Source organism: Mus musculus, chromosome 9 (assembly GCF_000001635.26).
Source record: "Mus musculus strain C57BL/6J chromosome 9, GRCm38.p6 C57BL/6J".
NCBI classification, from domain to species: Eukaryota; Metazoa; Chordata; class Mammalia; order Rodentia; family Muridae; genus Mus; species Mus musculus.
Window position 1 is genome coordinate 45,697,030 of NC_000075.6, and position 25,609 is coordinate 45,722,638.

The 25,609-nt window shown below is 48.7% G+C and overlaps 1 protein-coding gene across 4 annotated transcripts in view; it reads left to right on the top strand.

Moving 5' to 3' along the window:
• The window catches only part of Dscaml1 (DS cell adhesion molecule like 1), a 326,281-nt gene that overhangs the window by 269,597 nt on the left and 31,075 nt on the right, over positions 1–25,609 (top strand). For all 4 annotated transcript variants that reach the window (XM_017313109.1, XM_006509947.2, NM_001081270.2 and 1 more), the window contains 7 exons: positions 4,780–4,979; positions 5,295–5,391; positions 5,499–5,627; positions 13,186–13,353; positions 15,123–15,193; positions 20,319–20,559; positions 24,248–24,394. In XM_017313109.1, coding sequence (XP_017168598.1) covers positions 4,780–4,979; positions 5,295–5,391; positions 5,499–5,627; positions 13,186–13,353; positions 15,123–15,193; positions 20,319–20,559; positions 24,248–24,394 — 1,053 coding nt within the window. The remainder of the gene's footprint in view (positions 1–4,779; positions 4,980–5,294; positions 5,392–5,498; positions 5,628–13,185; positions 13,354–15,122; positions 15,194–20,318; positions 20,560–24,247; positions 24,395–25,609) is intronic.

Consider the following 25,609-nt stretch of genomic DNA (forward strand, 5'->3'; position numbering starts at 1 on the left):
TCTCGGGGTCACCTCCCACCTAAAGGGAACAACATAAAAATCCAAGACTGTCATTAGCATATCAACCCAGGACTCTGTCCTCTGCCTAAGCATTCTCACTTCTGTCTAGGTCCCTAAAACTCTGGTCCTTTCGATCCCCAGGGTCATATGCTGAGGCTACACCAGCTAATGCACAGAGGCGGCTCATTAGTGACAATCCAATCCCATTTCTGATAACAGAGACTGCACACAAGGAGGGCAGGGAGGCAGATGGTGAGAGACAGCCAGCTCTGTCACAACAGCTCAGAGTGAATGGCCCCTGCTGCTCCTCAGGTTCCCATCTGAAAAATGGGGCTAATGAGACTCGTTTCCTAGGGTTGGCATCAGGAGAGCTAAGCAAAAATGAAACAGTTGCTTATGGTATCCAGAGAACTGTAGGTGCCAAGGAGGCCACAGAGCTAGTGAGGTAGCAGGAGGGAACTGGGCCTTGCTGCAGGGGACAATAGCTCAGAGTCCCTCGGAGGAGGTCACTCATGGAAAGCATACAGAATATATACTATCACATGGAATGCTTGCCACCACAGAGGACCACAGGCATGTGTGTGTGTGTGTGTGTGTGTGTGTGTGTGTGTGTGTGTATAGGCAGTGTATACAGAGGTATCAACTCATGGCTCCCTCAATTATGCAATCACACTGGGGCCTTGGCATATGGAGAGGAGGGGAACTCCACTGGTTCACATGTGATGGCACCATGTGAGTATAGAAGGATACAAAAAAGACTGCTTGTGGTTGCCTGTTGAGATGTTTTGAAGTTCCTCCTCCCTCTCTCCCTCCCTCTCTTCTTCCCTCCCTCCCTTCTCCTCCTCTTCCTTCTTTCCACTTCCTCCTCCACCTTCTCCACAATCTCCTCCTCCTTCATGGCCCTCACTATACTACTCAAACTGTCTCAAACAATCCTCCTGCCTCAGCACCCCTATAGCTGGGACTAGAGCTTTTCCCCTCTTTTCAGGGGTGCTTCTGCCTGCTAGTGGAGTGACCTTGGGGCAAATGGCTTCCCTAAAGAGCCTAAGTTTCTTCCCCTGTGGGGTATTACAGGCTGTAACCCTACCATTCACTTAACTCAGTATCAACAAACATCATCAATATAGAAATGTAAGTGTACTTTACGTCTCTCTTCTCTGTACGTTTCTGGAATCTGCTGTCTGTTTTACGTTGATAGCGCCTCTCAATCAGCGCGGCCAGGTTTCAGGTGCTCGGCAGTGGTGCAGCTGATGGGTACGGTGCAGTGGAGTGGGGTCTTTATCTGGGCACTTTGATTCTGTGAAACCATCTACCAGAAGCATTTGAAGCCAGAAGTTTGGTGCGTGTGGGTCTAACTAATGCTTCCCTTAGAGCCAGAGTAGGGCAGGGGTGACTTGTGGGCAGGAACAGAGCCTGATAGGTCAGGTGCCATACAAGACCTGTATGCTTATTGTGGGACAAAAAGCTGCTCAGTGGGACACAGAGACGCTAACCTTAATGTGTTGGAGGCCTACAAAACTGGTAGCGACAAGACTAGAGCCCAGGCCTCCTGACCCCCAAATTCTTCAAGCCCCCTCTCTTCCTCGCCTTCAATGGCTTCCCTGAGCTAGCAGTAAGAAGAGCTGTCAGGTGTGGTGCCTGGCACTTGTCACTGTAAAAACATCTAGTCAGCCGGAGGATGGGCAGCTGGCTCCAGATACGGTTGCTCTGTAGGGCTGAGGAGCCAAAGGCCTCTGGAGACCCTGCTGTCTCTGATTATCCACAGGTACGTCTCTGGGTAACACTGATTGGAAAGACAAGTGCCCTGGAGCGGATGCACAGGTTGTAGGCTACTCAAAGGTGCGGCTCCCACAGGGTGAGACCTGGGGTCTGTGCTCCACTTGGCAAGCTGCAGGCCCTGGCATGAAGTTGTGTCTGGATAGAAGGTGTCTTGACATGGGGTGCTGGAGGCTGGCATGGAAGGCACAGCCTAAATGTGCAAGCTTCTCACCATGGCTCAGAGCTGGGAAGTTTTCCCAAGGGCTCATCCTCCCTGTCCCCCTCCCCTTCCCGACTTTGACCTGTGCAAAGCTGAAGCTGCCCCTATCCTCCTTTTTGTATACAGAGAGAGAGAGAGAGAGAGAGAGAGAAACAAGATCACCTCCCCACACACACTACCTTAGGCCCTAGACCCACCCAGGGGTTCAGATGCAGGCCTTGCTCATTCCCTGCGGGCACTGCAGAAGCAGCTGCATCCCCCCCCCCCCGAGTTCCCACCCTCCCGTAAAACATGGAGGCATCTGCAGTGCAAGGCTCGGCTTGTCGATGTAAAATCTCACTCTATATTCCACCCAGGTTTATACGAGTGAATTATGCAAATCTTTGATGGAAAAATATTCCTGCGCACATCCTTGAGAGTGTAAAACCTTAGTCAATAATTCATACTTGGATGTCTCTGACTGCAGGCTTTTTCTTCATTATAACTTACACCTCGTTATTTGTCTTTCGCATTTTATTGTATATTCTGGTGTAATGCCGTGCATTATAAAGTTTATCTGCTTCATTATTTGATGAGCCAGGACTAGGGGAATGTGCTAAGACATTGGTATGGAGGCCTGGGGCTAGGGCTGCCCCCAACCCCATCCCACATCAGATCTACACATGGAGGCCTCAGAGGGAATATCTGTCTGTGAGGTGTGACCTCGGGGAGCCTGAGGGAGCAGGTGCTGTCCTACACCTGCTTGAACCTGTTCAAATCATCCCTTCACCCTCGGTTGGTACCTGAGATTGGACCCCTCCAGGTCCAGTCTTCCTTTCTCCAAAGGTTTCTTTGGTCCTAAAAGCCAGCTGTCCCTGGAGAGTTGGTTGGGAAGAGCAGTGTCTGGGCTAGCCATTAAAAAGGGAAGGGGGATAGGGCTAGAGAGTCACTCGGTTGGTAAAGTATAGCACAAGGAAGAGAGCCTGAGTTTGATCCCCAAAACCCACTTAAAAAGCTGAGCGGGATGGCATCCCTGTAACCTCAGCACTGGGGAAACACATAGTAGGATTCCTCGGATTAGCTGGCCAGACTGGTTGGCAAATCGATAAGCTCTGAGTTCAATAACTCACATCAGCCTGTGGCCTCTTCCTGGGCTCTCAGACACACACACACACACACACACACACACACACACACACACACACACACACACACACCACACCACACCACACCACACCACACACCTATTCAAGCACAAGAAAATAAAACGAGTGTTCCAGGAGAACAATGGAGGGAGCAGAGGAGTAAGAGGAGCCACTGGGAAAGAGCGAGCTTTATGCCAGTGGTCCAAGTTTTGAAACAAGAGAAGACAGGGTCTCTTTCACACACCATTGCACCAACCAGCCAATGATGGTCAACTGCGAGCTACTCTTCGATCTGCAGAACCCACTGTGAGCAGACTCCATATCCTAGATCTTAGAGAATGCTCCTGGCAAGCGTGGACTATGCCTTCTCATACACTTCTAGAAATGCTCCTCAGATGCCTCCCCTGTTCCTGTTGGCCACAATTAGACCTATCTTTCCAGTCCCCCGATTTGGGAGGTCAGGAATGTATTACCCAAGGCCTGGCACAGTGCTTCATGGTGGTGTAGGAGCCCAGCACACATTGCTCTGAATTGTAAAGAGGGCATGGACCAAGATTCAGAGATTCTACCCATCCTCCCTCCCTATTTCTGATCAAGACATGTAAGTCCGTAGGAGGCCTAGTTGTTGGTAAAGCTAATTGCCAAGCAAGTGGAAGGGGCCTCTGGAGGACCATCCAGGGCCTTGGCTCTGCCTCGGTGAAACCACAGGATCAGCAGGTAGGGCACGGTGGGTGGACTCTCCTCTTGCTGCTAGAAGGCCTTTCATAGTGTCCCTACTAGGCAGCCTGTGGAACAAATCCGAGCTAAACACACCTCAGCCCCTCTGACAAGCAGAGACCCTGGCCTTAGAACATGATCCTGAACCTGGGGTCCACAGAGGCCCCAGACATCTACAGAGATGATTCCATGGGGACAGATGTTTAAGTGTGGAGAAATCACATCTTTTTGATGTTAGCTAAATTAATCATTAAATATCTAACTGATATTTAATGATTGCCAGTGAACATAAGCCACAAACCACAGCAGTAATGGTGTGTGTGTGTGTGTGTGTGTGTGTGTGTGTGTGAGAGAGAGAGAGAGAGAGAGAGAGAGAGAGAGAGAGAGAGAGAGAGAGACTGTCACCCATAGAAATGCACAGATACTTTCATGTCATGTCATATTTACTGTAGACCTCTCAAAATAGCATTTGTGCTCATCACCGTGACAAAAGCATGGTAATATAAGACAGTAATTATAAGGCCTGCCACCAGATCTCATCACATAAAGAATAAGAGCGGAACATGCCCGTGTGTGATAAACAATATCCAAAGTTTGCTTGTTAGTGTTTTTAATATTTGCATAACCATATTTCAATATAACTGGTTTTCTTTGTAACTATGTTGTGCATGTTAAAAAAAAAAATCTGGCATCGCTAGAAGGATCCTGGGAATGTAAGGGGAAGAGAAAGAAAGTACCAGGCACGGATACCAAGGGGCACCAGGGACAGGCAAACATGATGCCCCTTCCTGGGAGGAAGCCCTCTGAAGCTGGGCAGCAAAGGGCAGAGCTTAGAGGTGGGACATCCAGCGTAGCCAAGGGCAGAGCAGGGTGAGGGACAGAACTTCTGCCACATGAGCACCTCCTGCCTCCCTGGGCTGGTCTTGGAATATTCACAGCCCCATGCCTTCTCTTCCCCAGTCCCAGCAATGATCACATCTCACCCCAACACCACGATCGCCATCAAGGGCCACCCCAAGGAGCTGAACTGCACTGCGCGTGGCGAGCGGCCCATCATAATCCGCTGGGAGAAGGGGGACACAGTCATTGATCCCGACCGTGTCATGCGCTATGCCATTGCTACCAAGGACAATGGCGATGAAGTGGTCTCCACGCTTAAGGTGAGTTTCCAGTCCCAATAAGCTTGGGGCACCTTCCATCCCTACCATTCCCACACCCAGATGTTTCTGCATCAGAACCTCAACCTGTCTCCTTTCTGAAAACCATCATTACATGAGTTCCCAGTCTCCTCCGTGACCCTCTCTCCCTGCTTGAGTTCTCTGCATGCACATCTCAATCCTTCGACAGAGAAAAGCCTTAGATAGGACCCTTTAGAATCTCCCTCCCAATCCCCCTAGAATGTCCCCCTCGAATGCCCCCCTCTAAAATACTCTCCCTGTTTCCTCCCTTTCCTGTTCCTGCTGGTCACATCTTAGCTCAAGCCAGCTGACCGTGGGGACTCCGTGTTCTTCAGCTGCCATGCTATCAACTCATATGGAGAGGACCGAGGTTTGATCCAGCTCACTGTGCAAGGTACGTTCACCTGCCCACCTGCCCTTTCACCTTCCCTAGGGCCCAGAGGCCCACAGCTAAGCTATCTGCTACTATCTCACCTTTGTTCCTCTTCTGTCACTGCCCAGAGCCCCCTGACCCCCCAGAGCTAGAGATCCGGGAGGTGAAGGCCCGGAGCATGAACCTGCGCTGGACTCAGAGATTTGATGGAAACAGCATCATCACCGGCTTTGATATTGAATACAAGAACAAATCAGGTAGGTGCTGGGACAGATGGTAAGGGTTTGCCTACTGTGGCCTCTTGTGGTACACAGCCTGCCTATGCCTCTCCGAAGGAGCACCACCTAACACAGAATCGCCAGCACCCTCACATGTACACTCCTTGTCCCCCGGGGAACAATGGCTAGCTTGGGAAGCTAGGATATGGATTGAGATACACTGAAGTCAGGAAAGGATCAGTCCCCTGGAGCACAATTCTCACCCATGGTCTGATTTATCGGTGCCAAGTGCAGGCCTGTGGGCTGCTCTGTGGGGATGTCATGGGTTTGCAGGGTCACCTGGATGGTGTTGGTTTGGGATGGTGAGTGCGCTGGAGATAGGTAAGATGGGGTCACTGACTGCCTACTCTCAGAGCCCTTCCTCTAGAGCCCCAGAGGCTCTATGCTGCTGCCAAATCACCATGAGACACTGTGATATGCTCCGGCCTAGCTACAGACAGGCACCCAGGGATCACATTGAATGCAAAGAAGAGATGCAGCTGCCAGGGTTCATCAGGAAAGACCCTGCCTGGTCCCTTGTGGATGTTTCACTAAGCTAGGTCTAGAGGACTAACCCATAGAACACACTACCTGCAGAGAAAACAGAAGCTCAGAGCCAGGCAAGATGCAGCCCAGGCTACACAGACCCCGCTGCCCCCATCCATGGGCACCACACTATGGCTGCAGGTGTGCATTGTAGCAAGGATGGGAGCCTCCAAGCTGAGCTTCTGCTCTGTGGAACCAAGGATGGATGCATGCTAAAAAACTGCCATCCAGTGGCAGAGCAAAAAAAGGTACTTGAAGCCCTGAAGATGGTAACAGCAGAGGCAGAGGTGCAAGAAGGCTGAGTGTGTCTGACTCACACACAGGCCTCTCAAGAAGCGGAGCACGAGCCTCCCAGAGGCACATTCACTTCTGTGGGGTGATGCCCAGTCAGTGGATAGTAGCTACCTGGGACATCTTGGCTCCCTGCTCCTATGTTCTTTGTAGCTGCTATTCTGCTTTTCTCCCTGACTGTACTTCTGCTTATTCCCTGATTTGCCCCTTCCGCAGACAAACCTCTGTAATGTATGGAAACCGTTCCTAGAGCAGTGTTCAATTCAGATGATGAGCAACACTCACTGAGAGCATCACCCATCTGGGAGGAGACATAGAAGAGAGGCAACCAGGGAAGATGTTATTCTTAAATATGTCCATAACACATCACCCTGCCCCATCCTCCTCTGGCTTGTACTGAGTAAAGTACCGTGAGGAGTAGGCTGGACAGGGGCGGGAAGGCTGGACAGGGCAGGAAGGCTGGACAGAACAGGAAGGCTGGACAGGGACAGGAAGGCTGGACAGAGGCAGTAAGGCTGGACAGGGGTGGGAAGGCTGGACAGGGGCAGGAAGGCTGGACAGGGCAGGAAGGCTGGAAGCCCTACAGCCTTCCCACAAGTTTGCACACTTAGAGATCCAGAGACTTGCTCCAGAAGAGCCTACCCAACCAAACACCTGGAACATCCTGGCATACTGGTGCAAGGACTCCAGGAGAACTTCAGCTCGCTGTCACAGAGACAAAGAATACGAGCATGGCGCAGTTTCCTGGTCTATAAAGTGGGTGCAGAATGAAGAATGTCTAAAGGAGGAGGGTTGTGGAGAATTCTAGAAGCATCTGGCATTAGGCTAAAGGGAGCCCTGGGTAAATATAACCCCCCCTCCCCCAGTAGCTCAAATACCTCATGTGGCAGTTTAGAGCCCTATGGGACTTACAGGCTGAAATTTATGTCTGTCAGTCTGCCACATGGACCACGTGCCAATCTTCCCACTGCCCCAAGAATCATGCAAAAGTCATGGAGTAGAAAAAGAGAATGAATTAGGAAGCAGAATGTTGCCTTTGGAAAGAGAACATAAATGGCACAAGCACTCACGCACACACACACACTTTCAGAACCATTACACAGCACTAACCAATCAAATGCAATTCACTGTTAACTGTATTACATGAGGATGGAGGACTGTATCCAAGGGAACAGAAGAATGACTCAAAAGAGGAAGGAAGTGGGCATGTTTGTGTGTGTGTGTGTGTGTGTGTGTGTGTGTGTGTGTGTGTGTGTGTGTGTGTGTGTTATCTAAGCTGACCTCTTTGTACCTATGAATATAGGGCGATGACAGTCATTCCTTAAACTGCAGACTTGGAGTGACTAAATATCAGAATTGTGTGGCCTTTAGCAAGTATTTTTAAACATCTTTGAGCATCTCTTTCCATTTTTCTTAGAAGGTAGGGTGATTTTTGAGTCAAGATCTTGCCCTAAAGCCAGGCTGGCCTAGAATTCTCCGTGTAGCTCAGGCTGTCCCCAAACTTGCTATCCTCCTACCTCAGGCTCCCAAACAGTAAGATTATGGGTGTGCAGCACCAGAAACAGAATTCTTGCTTTTGTGTGTGTTTGTTTGTTTGTTTGTTTGTGTGTTTGTGTGTTTGTTTGTTTTGTGGTATTGGGGACTGAGCAAGCCAGGGCCTCTTGAATGCTAGGCAAACTCACAAGCCTTAGCCCTAACACTTTGCAAAACAGAGATGGGAATCTTCATTCTCAGGGAAGTTGTAAGGATGAATGGGACATGACGACATTGAAACCTTCCTCGGCTCTCTTTTCGTGTCTCTGTTCCCCCTCCCTTCTGCCTCCTGCCCCAGACCACACCCAAGCTGAGTTTCCACCATTGCCCTTGCACCTTGGTCAGGTTTTCTGCCACGTAGCTCATCATGCTAATTTTCCAAGGGAAATTACCAAGCCTGCCCTTTCTGAGCCTCCATGTTCATGCTGTCTTTTCCCGGCCCCAGGCAGTAGAGTAATAATACATGAATCTGAATGATAAATAGCACCATCCACACAAATCTATCAGATGGTGCTGCACGCACTGAAAAATGCAGATGCCACATTTGCCTCTGCTCACTAAGCACAGACAGGGATGAGCTTGTCTGAGGATAGCCTTCAAAGCCCAGAACACTGTCTCGGGGGCCAGCCATCTTGGAGACTCTGCTGGCCCCATGGCGAGAGCCAACATGGTTTAGTGTGTAGTTCTGGGGTACGACTGGTAACTGAGATGTTTCCAGTTGCTGCTCTGACCCCAAGAATCTCTGTGCCACTGAGAGAGTGCTATGCAGGAGGTGTGCTTCACAAATGGGGTCCAAGGGGGGAATCAGGCACAGAGACTGGATTTGTGTTCCCCTTGAGGCAGCTCTTCTCACCCTGAACCCTCTGCAGTGAAGTAGCTCCTAAAACGGCCAAAGCCCAGGCTTCTTTCAACAAGCAGCCTTCTGAGCAATAGGCACAGCCATCTCCCAAGCCACTTCCTTACTTTTTAAGAAGAATATTCTGCATCATAAACCCTTTGATGAAGAAAGGACGAGAGAGCCCTTAATGAAATATGTTAATCTGGGCAAGGCAGGCACATATGAAAGGGAATATTAAAGAGACAATATTCACCATATCCAGCGCGGTGCTCCCAGAGAGCAGAAAAGAGAACAGAAGGAAACAGGCCCCTGAGTTCAACTGTTCAGCATCAGAAAGATGGCCATGATCAAGCCTGAAACTCAGGAGAGCCCTCTAAACATGACTTGGACGCATTAGTCATGAAGGGTCCCCAGGAGAGAGATACATTTAAAAATGATTTGGGAGTGAGGTGCTGGTGCTGGTAGAGGTGGTACACACCTTTAATCTCAGCACTCAGGAGGCAGAGGCCGGCAGGTCTCTGTGAGTCTGGGGATCTTCAGAGCCAGAAAGCTCCAGGACAGCCAAGGCTACAAAAAGAAACTCTGTCTTAAAACACCAAAAACAAAAGGGGGTGAGGGTGGGGTGGGAACATAAGGTCACATCTACCTACAAACAAGTGACAAGAGAAAGGGAGGGGCTGCTATCTGGGACAGCCCATCCCCTTCACTCCTGTGACTGGCAAACGTGGAAGGCAGATGAAGAAAAGACAAAATACAGAGGGGCTCCAAATTCAAAGTAAAAATGCAAGAGGGGGCTCTGATCTAAAAGCCAGTGACAGGTTTTAAGAAGTCAGTACTTGAAATGTGGGAGTAAGGACCAAAGCCTTAGCCGTGACTCCTGACTTCAAAGGGCTGGGCACCTTCTTGGGCAATGTTCCTGGAACAGTGAGCTCCAAAACACTATATTGTACAATGACTATGACGAGGGCTCTACTGGAGGCTGGGGAGACAGACATGAGCCAGGCTGCAGGGGCTTGGGCCTGACGTAAAACTTCCTCTTTACCCAGTAGCAAGAAGAGATTGAAGAGTTTTGTGGGAGGAGATGACAGGATCCGATTTGTGCTTTGAAAGAAGCCTAAGTATAGTACATGCCGTTGAGAGGGTCTCAGCCATATATGCGGGAGGAATGGCAGCTGTGGGGTCCAGATCTGCTAGGGGCGGGGGTGGTAGCAGAAGCACAGTTAGCTGGAGAGAAGGCTGGGAGAGATGACAATGATGATTTGAGCCAGGTTAGGGATATCGGTGGAGAGAGCCCTTATATAGCCAAGAGCACATGGGGCTTAAAAGCTATCAGACTCCATAGTAAAGGATACAGGGGGAAGTCCAGAAGCCTATGTATGAGGGGTGTATGGTGTTTGAGGAGGGCATAGGTTGGAACCTGGAAGCAAGTGTCCATTGTGGGTAGGCTCAGGGGGCTGCAGCTGCAGAAAGCCAGCAGAACAGACCCAGGAGAAAAGCAGAATTCAAGAGCTTTCTCAGAAAGCCTAGAGAGGAGCGAACGGTTCAGAGAAAATGGGGGAAGGAGAGAATGATATATGCAGAGCCCACTGACAGGCCAAGTGGGTGATGAGACTTGCTGATGCAGAGGCCCCTGTGCAGTGGAGATCCAGCACCGACATCAGAGGAAGACCTGATGAGTCAATGATGCATATTTAAGTCCTCCACCGATGCCCCTGGCACCACACAGGTGCCTGGTGGATGTCAATACATCTTTGTGGCCCCTGTTTTCAAACACATCCCACGCGGCTCTTCCCTTTGCCTGCGCTCATCAAAAATGAATGCACTGACTTCTGATCGCTCTCCCACTCCCATAAACACAGGCAAACCCAATGTGATTTGTGAGCTGGCACCAGCAACCAGGACCCCACATACAGAGCCATGAGCACCTGCCTCCACATGGCTAGTTTGTTACATCCCCAATCAAAAGGGTGTCCGTGGCAGGTAGGAGCCTGCTATTTGCAATTCTGACTTCACCTGTCAGCCCCAGAGTGACTCTCTGGGTGGCTGGGGTGTTGTTAAAGACAAGAAGAGAATAATGTGTTTCTGAGACGCCACAGCCTGCCATGTTGCTAGTTTGGCTCCAGCAACTGATGAATTAAATGCAAAACTACAGGCTGGAATTGGGCTGATGCCCTTCACAGATGCTAAGCCCGTGCAGCTGAGGGCTGTGTTTTTAAAGGAATCAAGACCTCATTTAACCAGAAATGAAATAATAGGATTCTGATGTGTTCCGGCTGCATACATACATGTATGTGTGCATGTATGTATGTGTGCATGCATGCATATATATATATGTATATATATATATATATATATATATATATATATATATATATATATATATATATATATATATATATATATATATATATATATGTACTTTGGATTTGGACTGTCAGGCTGGCACAGTGAGTAAACTCACATGGTAGAGAAAACTGACTCCTGCAAGTTGTCCTCTAACCTCCACATGCACGTGATCCCCTGTATTGTGTGCACACATGTATGTGTTCATACACACACACATGCAGAGATGCAGAGATTCACACATTTATTTTATTAAATGTAACAGAAAGTTTTAAGTTTTTTTTTTTTTTTTTTTTTTTTTTTTTTTTTTTTTTGGTTTTTCGAGACAGGGTTTCTCTGTGTAGCCTTGGCTGTCCCGGAATTCACTCTGTAGACCAGGCTGGCCTCGAACTCAGAAATCTGCCTGCCTCTGCCTCCCGGGTGCTGGGATTAAAGGCGTGTGCCACCACGCCCGGCCTTAAGTATCTTCTTAAGGGCTGAGAGATAGCTCACTCAGTAGCAAACACAGGGACCAGACAGAGTTCAATCCCCAGACACCACATTAAAATGTCAAGCACAGTGGCACACACTTGCAGCCCAGCATTAGGGGAGGCAGCAACAGGAGGATCCCTGGGGCTTGCAAGAGAAGCAGTCTAACCTGATAGCGAGTTCTAGGTTCAATGAGAGCCCCTGCCTCAAAAAAAAACTATAGTAGAAGGTAACTGAGGAACACTGAGACTGTCCCCCAGCCTCCACACCCATGCTAACACACTTGGATGCACATATACATACATGCTAACACACTTGGGTGAACATAGGCATACATACACACCTTCATTAAAACTATCCCCCTAAACTCTGCCTACAATTGTAGCCCCCCTTCCTGCCTTCAGAATTAAACTATAGAAATGTGGCTTAATCTTTTCCACTGAGACTTTTTCAGAACACTCTATGCCACAGTGGATTCCCAAGCACAGACTGTTAGTATGAGCAGGGGTATTTGAACATGGCCCAGAGAACACTTGTAAGCCCCACTCTCAGCTTGCTTCCTTGGTCTTTGCCATTTTCCCCCAAAGTGCTAAAGGGGGTTGCCTGATCAAGCGCTCTGGGTTGGGAAGGTCCTGGCTCAGCCATCATTGTAACTTCAGCCTCTCTTTATCTTGTTCTAGAGTCCCCCTGTGGGGACAGCAAGCATGGGTGAATGGCTGCATTCCTCTGGAGAGGCGTAATGTTACAGCCACAGGATCCCTGGGATGCGTTGATCTGGCATTTTCCATGTTCTACAATTTTGCTAAACATTAGCCCTGGAACAGACTGACAGTCTCTTTGCATGAATTGGACTGTGAACACATTAATCCTTTTGTTGGCCCCTCATTCTGAAGATTCTGATATCTTACCTTTTTTTAGCTGCGACAGGGAAGAGGGTGGGGTCGGTCTATGCACTCTGGCACTTGATCTGTCCCCTCCAGCCTCACACAGAACTCTCAGATCCTGTCACAGGCACACAAGAAAGGGAGATACAGAAGCAGAGAGCAGGAGGAAAGGGGAGGGGTCCTCACTTGCCCTTTCCCACGGAAACCCTGGGCAAATGTGTATCTCACAATCAGAATGGTAAGTCTCAGATGTACCAAAAGATGCAGTAAGAAAGGCACTGTCCATCAGACTGAGGGACAGTGAGCAGATGATGACCTCAGTGGACATTAGAAAGCACCTTGTCTAACCTTGTCTTCAGTTTAGCTCACAGGCTGGCCAGGACAAAGGAAAGTCTGGCTTCTCCCAAGCTGGAGCTTTTTCAAATGGACCCTTTAGAGTCCCTGTGAAGTTATTAAAACTTCTCTCTCTCTCTCTCTCTCTCTCTCTCTCTCTCTCTCTCTCTCTCTCCTCTCTCTCTCTCTCTCTCTCTCTCCTATTGATGTAAGCTGGACCCCCTCTGACATCCAAACTGTAACTAGGTTGACACTTGAGGCTGGGGTAGGAACAGGTCCCAGAGTTTGCCAGGCTGTTTTGAAATGGTTGTCTCTTTTACAGATTCCTGGGATTTTAAGCAGTCCACACGCAACATCTCCCCAACTATCAACCAGGCGAACATCGTGGACTTACACCCTGCATCGGTGTACAGCATCCGCATGTACTCCTTCAACAAGATCGGGCGCAGCGAGCCAAGCAAGGAGCTTACCATCAGTACGGAAGAGGCTGGTGAGCACCTATCTTGCACGCCGCCCCCACTGTCCACGGTCTTAGGACTCCTGCACACCAGTCTCCACCAACCCTGTTTATTCACAGTTGGCTTGTAGTCTGGAGAGAAATGAGAGAGAACCAGAAAAGTATTTTATGAGTCATAGAGAGGCCACAATTTTCTGAGCGGTTGGTTTTTTTTTTTTTTACTTCCCCCCCCCCCTTGGTTTGAGGGGAGCTGTCCATGGTTCTGCCTTGCTTTCCTGGGCTCCCGCCTATATGGAAAAGAAGTATGCAGAGCTCTGCAAGACAAGGAGTCTGAGTCGTGTGTGTGTGTGTGTGTGTGTGTGTGTGTGTGTGTGTGTGTGTGTGTGTGTGTGTGTGTGTGTGTGTCTATGTGTGTCTATGTGTGTCTGTGTGTGTCTGTGTGTGTGTCTGTCTGTGTCTATCTGTGTCTGTCTGTGTCTGTGTGTCTGTGTGTGTTTGTGTCTGTGTTTCTATGTGTGTGTCTGTGTGTGTGTGTCTGCGTTTGTGTGTGTGTCTATGTCTGTGTGTGTCTGTGTCTGTGTGTCTGTGTCTTTGTGTCTATGTGTGTGTGTCTGTGTGTGTGTGTGTGTCTGTGTGTGCCTGTGTGTGTCTGTGTGTCTGTGTGTGTGTGTCTGTGTGTGTCTGTGTGTCTGTGTGTGTGTCTGTCTGTGTTTATCTGTGTCTGTCTGTGTCTGTGTGTCTGTGTGTGTTTGTGTCTGTGTTTCTATGTGTGTGTCTGTGTGTGTGTGTCTGCGTTTGTGTGTGTGTCTATGTCTGTGTGTGTCTGTGTCTGTGTGTGTGTGTCTGTGTCTTTGTGTCTATGTGTGTGTGTGTGTGTCTGTGTGTGTCTGTGTGTGTGTGTCTATGTCTGTGTGTGTCTGTGTCTGTGTGTGTGTCTGTGTCTTTGTGTCTATGTGTGTGTGTCTATGTGTGTCTGTGTGTGCATCTGTGTGTGTGTCTGTGTGCATCTGTGTGTGTGTCTGTGTGTGTCTGTGTGTGTGTCTATGTCTTTGTGTCTGTGCCTGTGTGTGTATCTGTGTGTCTGTGTGTGTGTGTCTATGTGTGTGTGTGTGTCTGTGTGTCTTGTGTGTCTGTGTGTGTCTGTCTCTGTGTATGTGTCTGTCTGTCTGTCTGTCTGTCTGTCTGTCTGTGTCAGTGTGGGGCATGTGAATAGGGAGAGGGTCAGAAGGAAACAAGCAGGTGCACACACCCTTGTATACGGGTGTTTGTCGGGGCCAGAGGACAGCCTTAGGTAGGTTCCTTAGGTACTATCCACCCCTTTTTGAGATAGTTTCTCACTGGCCAAAAATCCACCAAGAAGACTAAGCTGCCAGTCCAGCAAGCCCTGGGGATCTATCTGCTTCCACCTGCCTGGTGTTGGGCCTGGCAGTGTTACCACCACACAGATTCTGGGAATGGAACTCGTGCCCTTGGTGTTACAAACCAAATACTTTACTGACTGAGCTGTCCACCTAGCCCCAGATTTTTAATTAAAAAAAAAAACTTTAAAGATTTCTCTTGCTGTCCTTTCTTATGTGTGTCACTATAAAACAAAATGATACAGAAACATTCCTAAGTCATAAGAGCACAATGTTACGAATGATCATAAAGTTAAACTACCAGGTCCCACTCTGATAAACAGCTACCAACTCTGTCATCTGTGTGTGGACCCCCTCCTCAGCGGTTCTTCAGGTGGACATGAGGACACAGGGTTGTTTCTGCTCCCAACATGTGACTCAGTGTTGCTTCTTCTGTCTCCCCAGCTCCTGATGGGCCTCCCATGGATGTCACCTTGCAACCAGTGACTTCACAGAGCATCCAGGTGACCTGGAAGGTAAGCGAGAAGCCATCTTACCTGCCCCTCTTCCATCCACCTGTGAATCCGGCAGGCTCACTAGTCTCTTTTCATATGGTACCCATGCCTGTTTTCTCACTAGGCACAGATATGGTCAAAGGGTGCGAGGAGAGGAAGGTAAAGGAAAGGTCCCTTCTCAAACATTGCTCCCTTGCATCCTGGCCATCTGGAGAGGGATGAGATGAAGAACGCGCAGTGCTAGTGTGGTTCTGCCCACTTACTGGCTCATCCTTAAACCAAATGTTACCACATTAGAGGGTAGAAACTTGGTTTGATTTTGTGCCCTAAAGCATCAGGGTAAAATCAGAGAGGAGTGTGTGTGTGTGCAAATGCATGCACATTCATGTGTCCCACAGCACATATGCTGAGGGCGGAGGACAAAAACAACTGTGGCAGTCACTTATCTTCTTCTACCACGTGGGTCTGTGTGATACAATTCAAACAATCAAACTTGGCAGCAAGTACCTTTACCCACTGAGCCATCTCTCCAACCCAGGGTTGCTTTTGAAACACTGAAAAACATTAGCTGGCCTTCTAGACCTGGGATAGTTTCCGAAAGGAGGTCAGTAACCAGTGTGCACAGCCTCTGCAAGGGCCTGAGAATGCAGGCAGCGGAGGCAGCTGCTGCTTAAGGGTGTCTTAGAGAAGGCTCCACTGACAAGTCAAGAGATGAGCAGGACCAAGGCTTGGGGTGCTCCTGAGGAGCTCTGGCCCTGCTCTTTCCATGTGCACAGATGACCCAGTGACTCCATGCCTTCCTGAACTCTGCAGCATCCAGTCCCCAGGGCTTGCTCCTGTACACACTCATCTGGCCCTCACTCTATTCTTGAGGGGGACTGGAAAGGTACTTCCATCAACAGCCAGCTGAGGAGGCCGAGGGTGTTGAGATGCAAGGTGGCTCAGGTATAAGACAGAGTCCAAGGCACACAGACTGGATTCCCAGACCCATCTCCCCACTACAGGATACTGAACAGAGTTCTGGGGTTGGGGCTTCTTTGGACATAGTCTCGGTCCTCCACGTGCATTCCAGTCTTGACATGGACCTTCATCTTCATGGGTAGTCAGTCAGTCTTCCACATGTGTGCGCACGCTCACACAGCAGGAACAGCCTGGTCTCTTCCCTCCCTAGAGAGACGGCCAGAAGATGTGCTCCTACCAGGCCACGTGTCAGCTGCTTTCCTTGTCACTGTGATAAAATACTTGGCGTTAGCAGTTTAAGGACAGAGGGTCGATTTGGGCTCAGGGTTTGAGGGGTCAGTCCATCGCAGCGGGGAAGGTACACAAAGCAGTGTGCACAATCAGCCAGCACACGGTCTCCTCTTCATTCAGTAGGGACATCCGTGAAGGTAGTCCCTCACATTTAGGATGAATCTTCCCATCTCTGTTAACCTGATCTTAGAAATTCCTCACAGAGATGCCCCTTAGAAAAAGCCCTCGAGGTTCAGATCTGGGCCCCAGAGTGTTGTCCAGAAGCTGAAGGTAAGGCCCAGTTCACACACACACACACACACACACACACACACACACATACACACACATTCCTGTCAGCATCCCAGTTCTGAACTCATCTCTGGGGACTACACAGAGGGAGCCCCGAGGTGGAGCCAGAGAACTGTGTAAAACACCACCCAGGCACTTGCTACAGAGTTCTAACCCAGAGCTGAGGTCGATAAAAATTTAGAATCAAATTTATTTCTCTAAAGTCTCATAATGAAAAATAAAATTGATTAGAAAGTTAGAACTTCAGAATGAGCCAGCAGGTCAATAAATTTGGGCACTGACTTCTCGTGGGGATTTTTTTTTCACACCAAGAACAGATTAATGAAAAATAAAGATTCACTTGAAAGATAAGTCACTCTGCTTTAAGACTCTCTGCGAGATGGATCACCTCTGCCTTATGACATAAATTTGCAATCAGCCCTATTGATTTCTTAATGCTTCAGAGAAATATTGTTAAGATTGATTTAAATCCCAAGTGTGCATGTTTGGGAGGGAGGGAGATGTAGGGAGAAAGAAAAGGAAGAAGAAGAGAGAAAAGTGAGTGACAGAGAAAGAAGGGCAAAGTATGTCAAGATTTGTATAAATGTGTGAAATATACATGTACATCGGGGCACCTGAGTGCTTGCCCAGGGCTTCTGTCAGTGTGTGACTGTGCGACTGTGGCCTTGTGTACAAGCATATCATGGTATACATGGCCCTGGGTCATGTGCATAGCTGTCTGTTGTGGTATAGATATCCCTGGGTTATATGCGCAGAGATATAACTAGACAAAAATAGCCATGGGTCGATATATAGGTGTATGCATGGTGCAGACCACCCTCTGTGATTAAACCATGGGATATGTAGTCCTGACTGTGTAAGGCTGTGTGGTACTGTATTTACAATGCGACTGTGTACATGCAATAGCAGAGTGTATGTAGTGTGTATGAATGAGTGTATTGTGCTCTCGAAGATGAGTGTGTGCCTCCAGTAGGTATCTAAGTGTGTGTGTGAGTGTGCACAAACCCCAGCTGAACAGATCTTCTCACTTTCAGGCTAGTATGCAGAATTGCCCAAGTCAGAGAGAAGACGATTCCAGCAATAGCAAAAAGTCAAGTCAGTTAAACACACACACACACACACCTGTTTAGTGGGTTCAAAACAATTCCATTAAATTAAAAACTTAATTTTATTGAGTTAACAGTGATCTTAAAAATGCAATTAATTTAAAACATTCATTGAATTAAAAGAAACAGTGGGGCTATTTTACGAACTTAATTGTTTTTTATCTCACTATTTTTTAGTACAATAAAAGGTGGGTTTTTAAATTAACTTCATTGTCTTCAAAACTCTGGTTCTAGCTGGTTTTACATGCGCAGAAGTGGCTGTGCTATCTCAATTTAAAGTTGGGCAGGCCCTGTCCCTAAAGAAGCCAGTTTCTATTTGAGGATCTAACTGCATCTGGCCCCGGGCAGGTGTGGGGATTAGGCTGTGTTTGGAAGGATCTGAACATGTGTTCATAGCATTTCACAGGCACGGATTACACAGCCAGGGTGGGGTCATGTAAGGTCCTGCCACATACTGGTGTTCCTGTGACTATGTTTTCTCTAAAGACACCTGTCTATGTGCATGATGACATGCAGCAGGGTTTATATCAGGACTCAAGCTTGGGGTGAGAACACTTCCCAGCCAGAACTCGTGTTGCTACAGTGTTCTCTGCTTTGTTCTTCTGGCCCTCTGGAATTGGTCCTTCATTCCCACCAGCACCCTCTTGACATCTCAGACCTTTCATCTTTGGGTGGCCCACAGGCTCTGCCCTCATCACAGCTCCACCCTCATCACGGCCCCACCCTCATCATGGCTCCACCTTCATCATGGCTCCACCCTCATCACAGCTCCACCCTCATCACAGCTCCACCCCTGGCCACCATGTCTGGGGCAATGCAGCCTTTTCCAGGAAGATCTGAGCCAGGCAAAAGTCAAGCAGTCTCTGTTTTGTTTTGTTTTGTTTTGTTTTGTTTTGTTTTGTTTTGTTTTGTTTTTATCTTCGGAAGATTTTTAGAAATTTATACTTCGTAGCCATATTTAAGAGTGCTGTTCAGGAGGCCAGGGAGATGGCTTAGTGGGTAAAGTGCTTGCTTAGCTCTGACCCGAAAAGTCACATAAAAACCTAGCGCTCAAATGCAGCAGCAACTTGGGGGCCAGAAGGCTCTTGGGTTTAGCCAAAACAAAGGAAGCACAGAAGGACCAGTGAGAGTATCTACCTCAAAAATAAGGTAGAGCGTGATGGAGGAAGACCTTTAGGTCTCCACATGTGCACACACCCTCACATACGAATGGCAGGTACACAGACATCACATACACACCACACGATATTTTTTTTAATTTAAAAAATACAGCTCAGTGCCAGTTAGCACATTCATAGAACTGCGTAGCCATCACCATGAGCTATTTTTCCATTCTTGTCCATTACCGAGACTGAACTCTGTGCTCTTAACCCCTCCTCCCATCCCCTACAAACTTCTGTTTTCCATTTCTGTGACTTCACTCAGTCCAGTCCTCTGTAATAGGAACTTTATGGTGCCTGTCTTTTGTGACTAACTTACTTTATGTACTGCATTGCCTGAGGTCATCTATCCAGTAACCTATGTCAGCATCTCACGTCTTTCCTGGCTGCGTAATACTCCACTGTGTGGGTAAACCACATCTCTCTGATCCGTTCATCTCTTGTGAATACTGCTGCTGTGGACACAGATATCCAAGAAACACGAGTCTCTGCTTTCAGTCCTGTGGGCTTTATACCCAGAAGTAGGATCGCACAATCACGTGGGTCATGTGGCCACTTAATGTCTGGCTGTTTGAGAAACGGCCAGCTTGCTTGTACTTCTGTTATACTCATTGGCATTCCTGCCAGCACTGGGGGAGGGTCCTAATTTTTTCACATCATTTTTATCAATAATGATCCTTCTAGTGTGTGTGAACAGGAAGTACAGGATACTTTCTTTTACTTAAATTTGTTGCTTACATCTCTCTCCCTCAGATCATTTTGTCTAATGTTCAATTCTTCTAGACCCCTTAGCATCCAAGTAATAAGCCAGTTTATTCACACACACACACACACACACACACACACACACACACACTGTGTACTCAGAGCACACTCTATGACACACACCATTATAGACACAGATACACTAAAGAGTCAATACACCTCATCTTTGTGTTCTCCTGGGGCAGATGTTCAAACACATAAGTAAACTCTATAGAATGTCAGAAGCCAAGGAATAAATATCAGAAGCTAGAATAACCCAGGAATGGCTAACGGCTGTCTCATAAAGAAGGGGACCTCTCCTCAAGGGCGTGACAGAGGAGAGAGACCAGAGTTGGGACAGTCATGAGTCTGGTTAAGAACAGCATAGAAGACTATGTGAGAGGATTGGTCTGCATCTGAGTATCAAGGTCACAGAGGGCCAGGGTAGCCATAATGTGCCAAGGGTTCAATCCAAGTGAAACAGGAGCTTTTCGGGGTCTGGGCACAGAGTAGTGATGTGCTCTTGGCTCTAAGAACAAAGACATCTGAGAGTGTCACTGTGTCTTTGTCCTCGGCCCTTCCCCTGATCCATAGGCACCAAAGAAGGAGCTGCAGAATGGAGTCATCAGGGGATACCAGATTGGCTACCGGGAGAACAGCCCTGGCAGTAATGGGCAGTACAGCATTGTGGAAATGAAGGCGACGGGGGACAGTGAGGTCTACACCCTGGATAACCTCAAGAAGTTCGCTCAGTACGGCGTGGTGGTCCAAGCCTTCAACCGGGCAGGCACGGGGCCCTCATCTAGTGAGATCAATGCCACCACCTTGGAGGATGGTGAGGGAAGCCACAAGGTTGGGAGCAGGGGGGTTCTTCCAGGCAGACCCAGGGCCTGGGCCTACATTGATCCCGTAGGCAACTCGAGCTTTCTGGGTGTTCTTGTTTGCTTTCTACTGCTGTGATAAAACACTGCCCAAAAGCAACCTGGGGGAGAAAGGGTCTGTCTCATCTTACACTCCCTGGTCACACTCCATCACTGAGGGAAGTCAAGGCAGGATCCCAGAGGCCATGGCTTTCTCTCTGTGACTTACTCCACCTGCTTTCTTGTGAAACCCAGAACCACCTGTCCTAAGGTGGCCCTGCCCACAGTGGGATGGCTCCTCCCGTATCAACCACTAATCAAGAAAATGCTCCACCTACTTGCTTACAGGCCAAACTAATGGAGACAATTTCTCAGTTGAGGTTCCCAGACATCTCTAATTTGTGTCACATTAACAAAACCTAACCAACATACTTTCCACCCCTATCTCCTCTTACTGACTGGCTCTCAAGGAGCCTTGATCCATTCAACAAATACAGCCTGAGCCCCTGTGACCTCTCTCTGTCCCTCACTTGCTGATTGATGCTTTGCCCCTTGGCCTACCTGTAGGACATTAGCCTGTCTATTCATGTCTCCCCATTCCTGCATCTCTCTCCTTCCTTCTGGTCCCATACCCTCTCTGCCCAAGCTTTCCCCTCATTCTAGGCTCAGCTGCTGCTGCTTCTTCTTCTTCTTCTTCTTCTTCTTCTTCTTCTTCTTCTTCTTCTTCTTCTTCTTCTTCTTCTTCTTCTTCTTCTTCTTCAATACATATATATACATACACACACACACACACACACACACACACACACATATATATATATATATATATATATGCCAAGCTACCCTTGTTGTTCTAGGCTTCACTGTGTCCCCATCTGTCTTTAATGTGCATGAAGAGACTATGGAGTTATGAAATTCTAACAGCTGATTGGCAGAAGCGTTTAAAGTCTAGTTCTTGAAAACACTCTGTTGGCTGAGGTGGCGCATGTCTTTAGTCCCAGAACTTGGGAGGCAGAGGCAGGCAGACCTCTGTGAAACCAAAGCCATCCTGGTTTACACAGTGAGCTCCAGGTCAACTAGAGATACATAGTGGGGCCTTGTATAAATAAATAAATCTTAGCACCCTGATAACTAGAAAAGCCCCCACAGCCTGATAGTAAATGAAAGCATCCCTGTTCTCCAGAGATGGGGAGAACAGGAACATGCCTCCTGTGCACACAAGAAAGATGACAGCTGGGCCTGAGCCTGCATCAGGCTGAGATCGGAGATGGGGTCTTGACAGAGGAGGATCCAGGCAGTTAGTTTCTGTCTCTCTCCATGTCCCTCTCCCTGTACCTGTTTCTCTCCCTATCCATGTCCCTATCCTTCTCTCCCTCCCTCTCTCTCTCTCTCTCTCTCTCTCTCTCTCTCTCTCTCTCTCTCTCTCTCTCTGTCTCTCTGTGTGTCTCTGTCTCTCTCTGTGTCTCTGTCTCTGTCTCTCTCACACACACACACACACACACACACACACACACACACATACACACACACACCTAGGAAGCAGAATAAAGGAGATGCAGAAGAGTTCTCAAGGCATCTTCCTATATTGCTTTCCTAGTTGAAAGACAGAGTGAAACACTGTACAAGCTTGTCCCCACTGTTCTGAACCTTGGCTAAAGGTGGGCAGTGCCTGGAGCTTTCAAACCCTGGTTTCTAGGCTCTATCCCCAGTTCTTTCTCATTGCTCTAGGACACGGCTGAGCTTTGGAATAGGGAAGACCTCAGATCTGAGTGGGGAAAGGGAGAGGAAAGGCTGACAGAGAGCAGAGGACTGTCGAGAGCCTGAAGGAACACAGGCACTCTGTCCTGGTCCCTAAGCTTCTCCCTGACCTGAAGATGCTGGCCACAGACTTGGCTTGCCTGAGGAACACCAGCTTGTCACCTTTCAGGATGAAGTATCAATTCAAGCAGAGCAAGCCTTAGCTCAGGGGTCTCATAGCAGTCCCTGGGAGCCCATCAGTGTTCACTGGACCCTAGTGCTCTTTGTAACAGGGACTCCAAGGTGATGATTAGGGAGGGGGAAGTGGCTGCTGCTGCTTGTGGTTCATAGCATACCCACGAGAGCCACAGCTGGGTCAGAATTCCCAGAGTGCAGCCAAGACTGGCAACAATGAAGTTCTCTATCTAGTTAAAGATATAACCACCATGATGAATATCCAAGCAGGGACCCCTGCTACCCCTGTGCTTGGGAGCAGGACCGGATGCAACACAACCCCAGGAAGCTCTGTCTGGAACCCAGGCCAGCCTGTCTAACCCTAAACTCCCATCCCTCATCCCTCATCCAACAGTCCAGACCAGAACCTCAGAGGAGGATGGCCTCCATCACACAGACCAGGCTCTTGGAGTTTCCACCAGAGAGGACTCAGCACAGGCTGTGGAGTCCTTTTCAAAACAAAGGAGGAGACAGGAAGAAAGTTTCCACGTGCATTTGCTCAGCAGTTTTTCATACTTAATTAAGGCCCTCGTTAGCCTGTCAGATCCTGATCGTTTTCTGGCAATATTAGCACTCCTCCTGGGGTATTCAAGGGCCCCTGCCTTAGCAAGAGTGTCTTTTCCATAATTGTATTACCTTCATTTTGTTCGAACGGGCGATCTGTATTAGTTTATTACACTGGGTCCCTAATTACATGGTGCTTATATTTTTACACCTAAGTAATATGAAACAATAATCACTCTCAAAGAGGATCGTTAGGATGATGTATTATCATTTAAATGCTCATAAAAATTAGAGTTGCCTCTTGTGGGGCAACGGGATCTAATTACCTTCCCTCCAGCCTCTGCCTCCTCTCTCCCATTCACGGCAGATCGGGCTTGCTCTTTCCCTCTGTCCTGGGCTCCTTGGAAGCCAGCACAAAGTGTCGCTGAAGTTCTTCTTAGCAGAGACCACCCCCAGTGTTTTGCTCCCACTGTGAGAAAGGGCAAGTGGCCTACAGTTAACCCAAGATAGGGGACTTAGGAACCACAGAGGGAGCTATCAGAGAGAGTCAAGGGCAAGCAGTCACCCATGTTAGCCTCGTGCTGTAGTTTCAGGACATCGAGACATTTGGGCATGCTCTTACGTGGGCATGAGACAAGAAATAATGGGCCCAGAAGTCCTGGTGATCTCGGCAGGAACTCTCCAACCCTATACCATGGTCCATTGAGATCTCCATTCTTCTTCCCCCCCCCCCCCCAGCTTAGCCCCAGAACAAGGAGTCCTCCAGGTCAGACCTGGGTTCAGATCCATCTATGGTCAGTGAGCACCAAGGGGCTGGCAGCCCTCAGCTAAGTTACAGATTGGGACTTGATTGGTCTCCAGAGCCACCACATTCATCTTGTGGACTCTGTCATGGCCTACTGAGGAGTTGCCTGGATTACTCCCAAGTTCTTCCCTACCTCCAGAATCTAACAGAACCAGGGCCACCATGCCCCAGAAAGCTGGGAGCTGAGACTTGGAGAGATATCTAGGTGCTTCAGACTGAAGCAGAGATTTGAATAGCAGTACAGCTCCCAGAGCTGCGTCAGACAGTCCCTCTACTCATCTAACTTTATATCCCTACAATGTAGGGTGGCAGGGCCCAATCTGAGATGCATATATTAGGCTGTCTCTCATACCCTAACTGACTGTTGATTTCCCCCTCTGCAGTGCCCAGCCAGCCTCCAGAGAATGTCCGAGCTCTGTCCATCACTTCTGATGTGGCTGTCATCTCCTGGTCGGAGCCCCCACGAAGTACCCTCAATGGTGTCCTCAAAGGCTACCGGGTCATCTTCTGGTCACTCTACGTTGATGGAGGTGAGTCTTCTGGGACTGATGGCTGGGACCAGGCTGATGGGCTTATATCCCTTGGGATTTGCTCCAGGCCTGATTAGAGCTGACAGCTCTCAGTAGTGTGTCAAATACAAGTGCAGCCCCCTCTCCACACATATGGAAGCCTCAAGAGTGTGATGTGGCTGGGCAGTGGTGGCACACACCTTTAATCCCAGCACTTGGGTGGCAGAGGCAGGCAGATTTCTGAGTTCAAGAGACCAGTCTGGTCTACAGAGTGAGTTCCAGGATAGCCAGGGCTACACAGAGAAACCCTGTCTCGAGAAAAAACAAAAAAAGAAAAAGAAAAAATGAGTGTGATGTGACACTAAGAGTGTAGATCGGGGTCCATTTGCACATGTCGTTTTTAGTCTGGAACCAGAGCCAGATCCAGGGTGGAGGTCATATACAAGATCACCTACCTGGTGAGGGACAGTAGGTACCAGCCACACCTAGACAACAGCACATATCGGGATACGGAGGTTCATTTGTTATTCTAACAACATGTTTTTATTAGGACTTTATGGCATTCTTAGTTGAGGAAAAGATGGCACACACAATTGTGTATTGAGGGACTGTTTTCAGTGGAGGGAGAGAGGGTGTCCAGGATTAGTACCTGCAGGAAACTGTCTTCATCTAGGCCTGGAGCGAGGAAGCAGACTTATTTAAACCTAGGGAAACTTCCCCTTGACCAAACTCAGGTGTCAGTAAACCCAGCTAGGCACTAAGATGTGAGTCCAACTGCCAGCAGTGACCTAGGGCAGTGTGAGGGGTAGGGCCCAAGATGTGAGTCCAATGCAGGGAGCAGCCTGGGGCACATAAGGGGAGGAGCCAAGCTCTTAGTAACAAGAGGACAGCAAGAAGCAAGTGGAAGAGTTACCCTCGGGGAACCTTCTTTGCTTCAGATGCTGGAAGGTCTATGGAGCCCCCAGCAAACACATCTGCTTCCATGCCCAGTGGTGTACACTAAGATCTTCCAGGGCAAGGAAGTCCATAGGCTGCAGAGCCAGAGCCTGGGCAGCCCTGGCTATACACAAAAAAAAAAAGTTTCACTCACTTCAGCAGAGCACAGGAGCCTGTGATGAGTTTGCATCCTAGTCCTGAACATCATGTCTCCCAAGGACCGTGACACCCTCCTCTCTGGAGGACCGGGGGTGTGGCTCACAGCCACCTGTCCAGGTCACTGGCACCGCCCTCCCAACC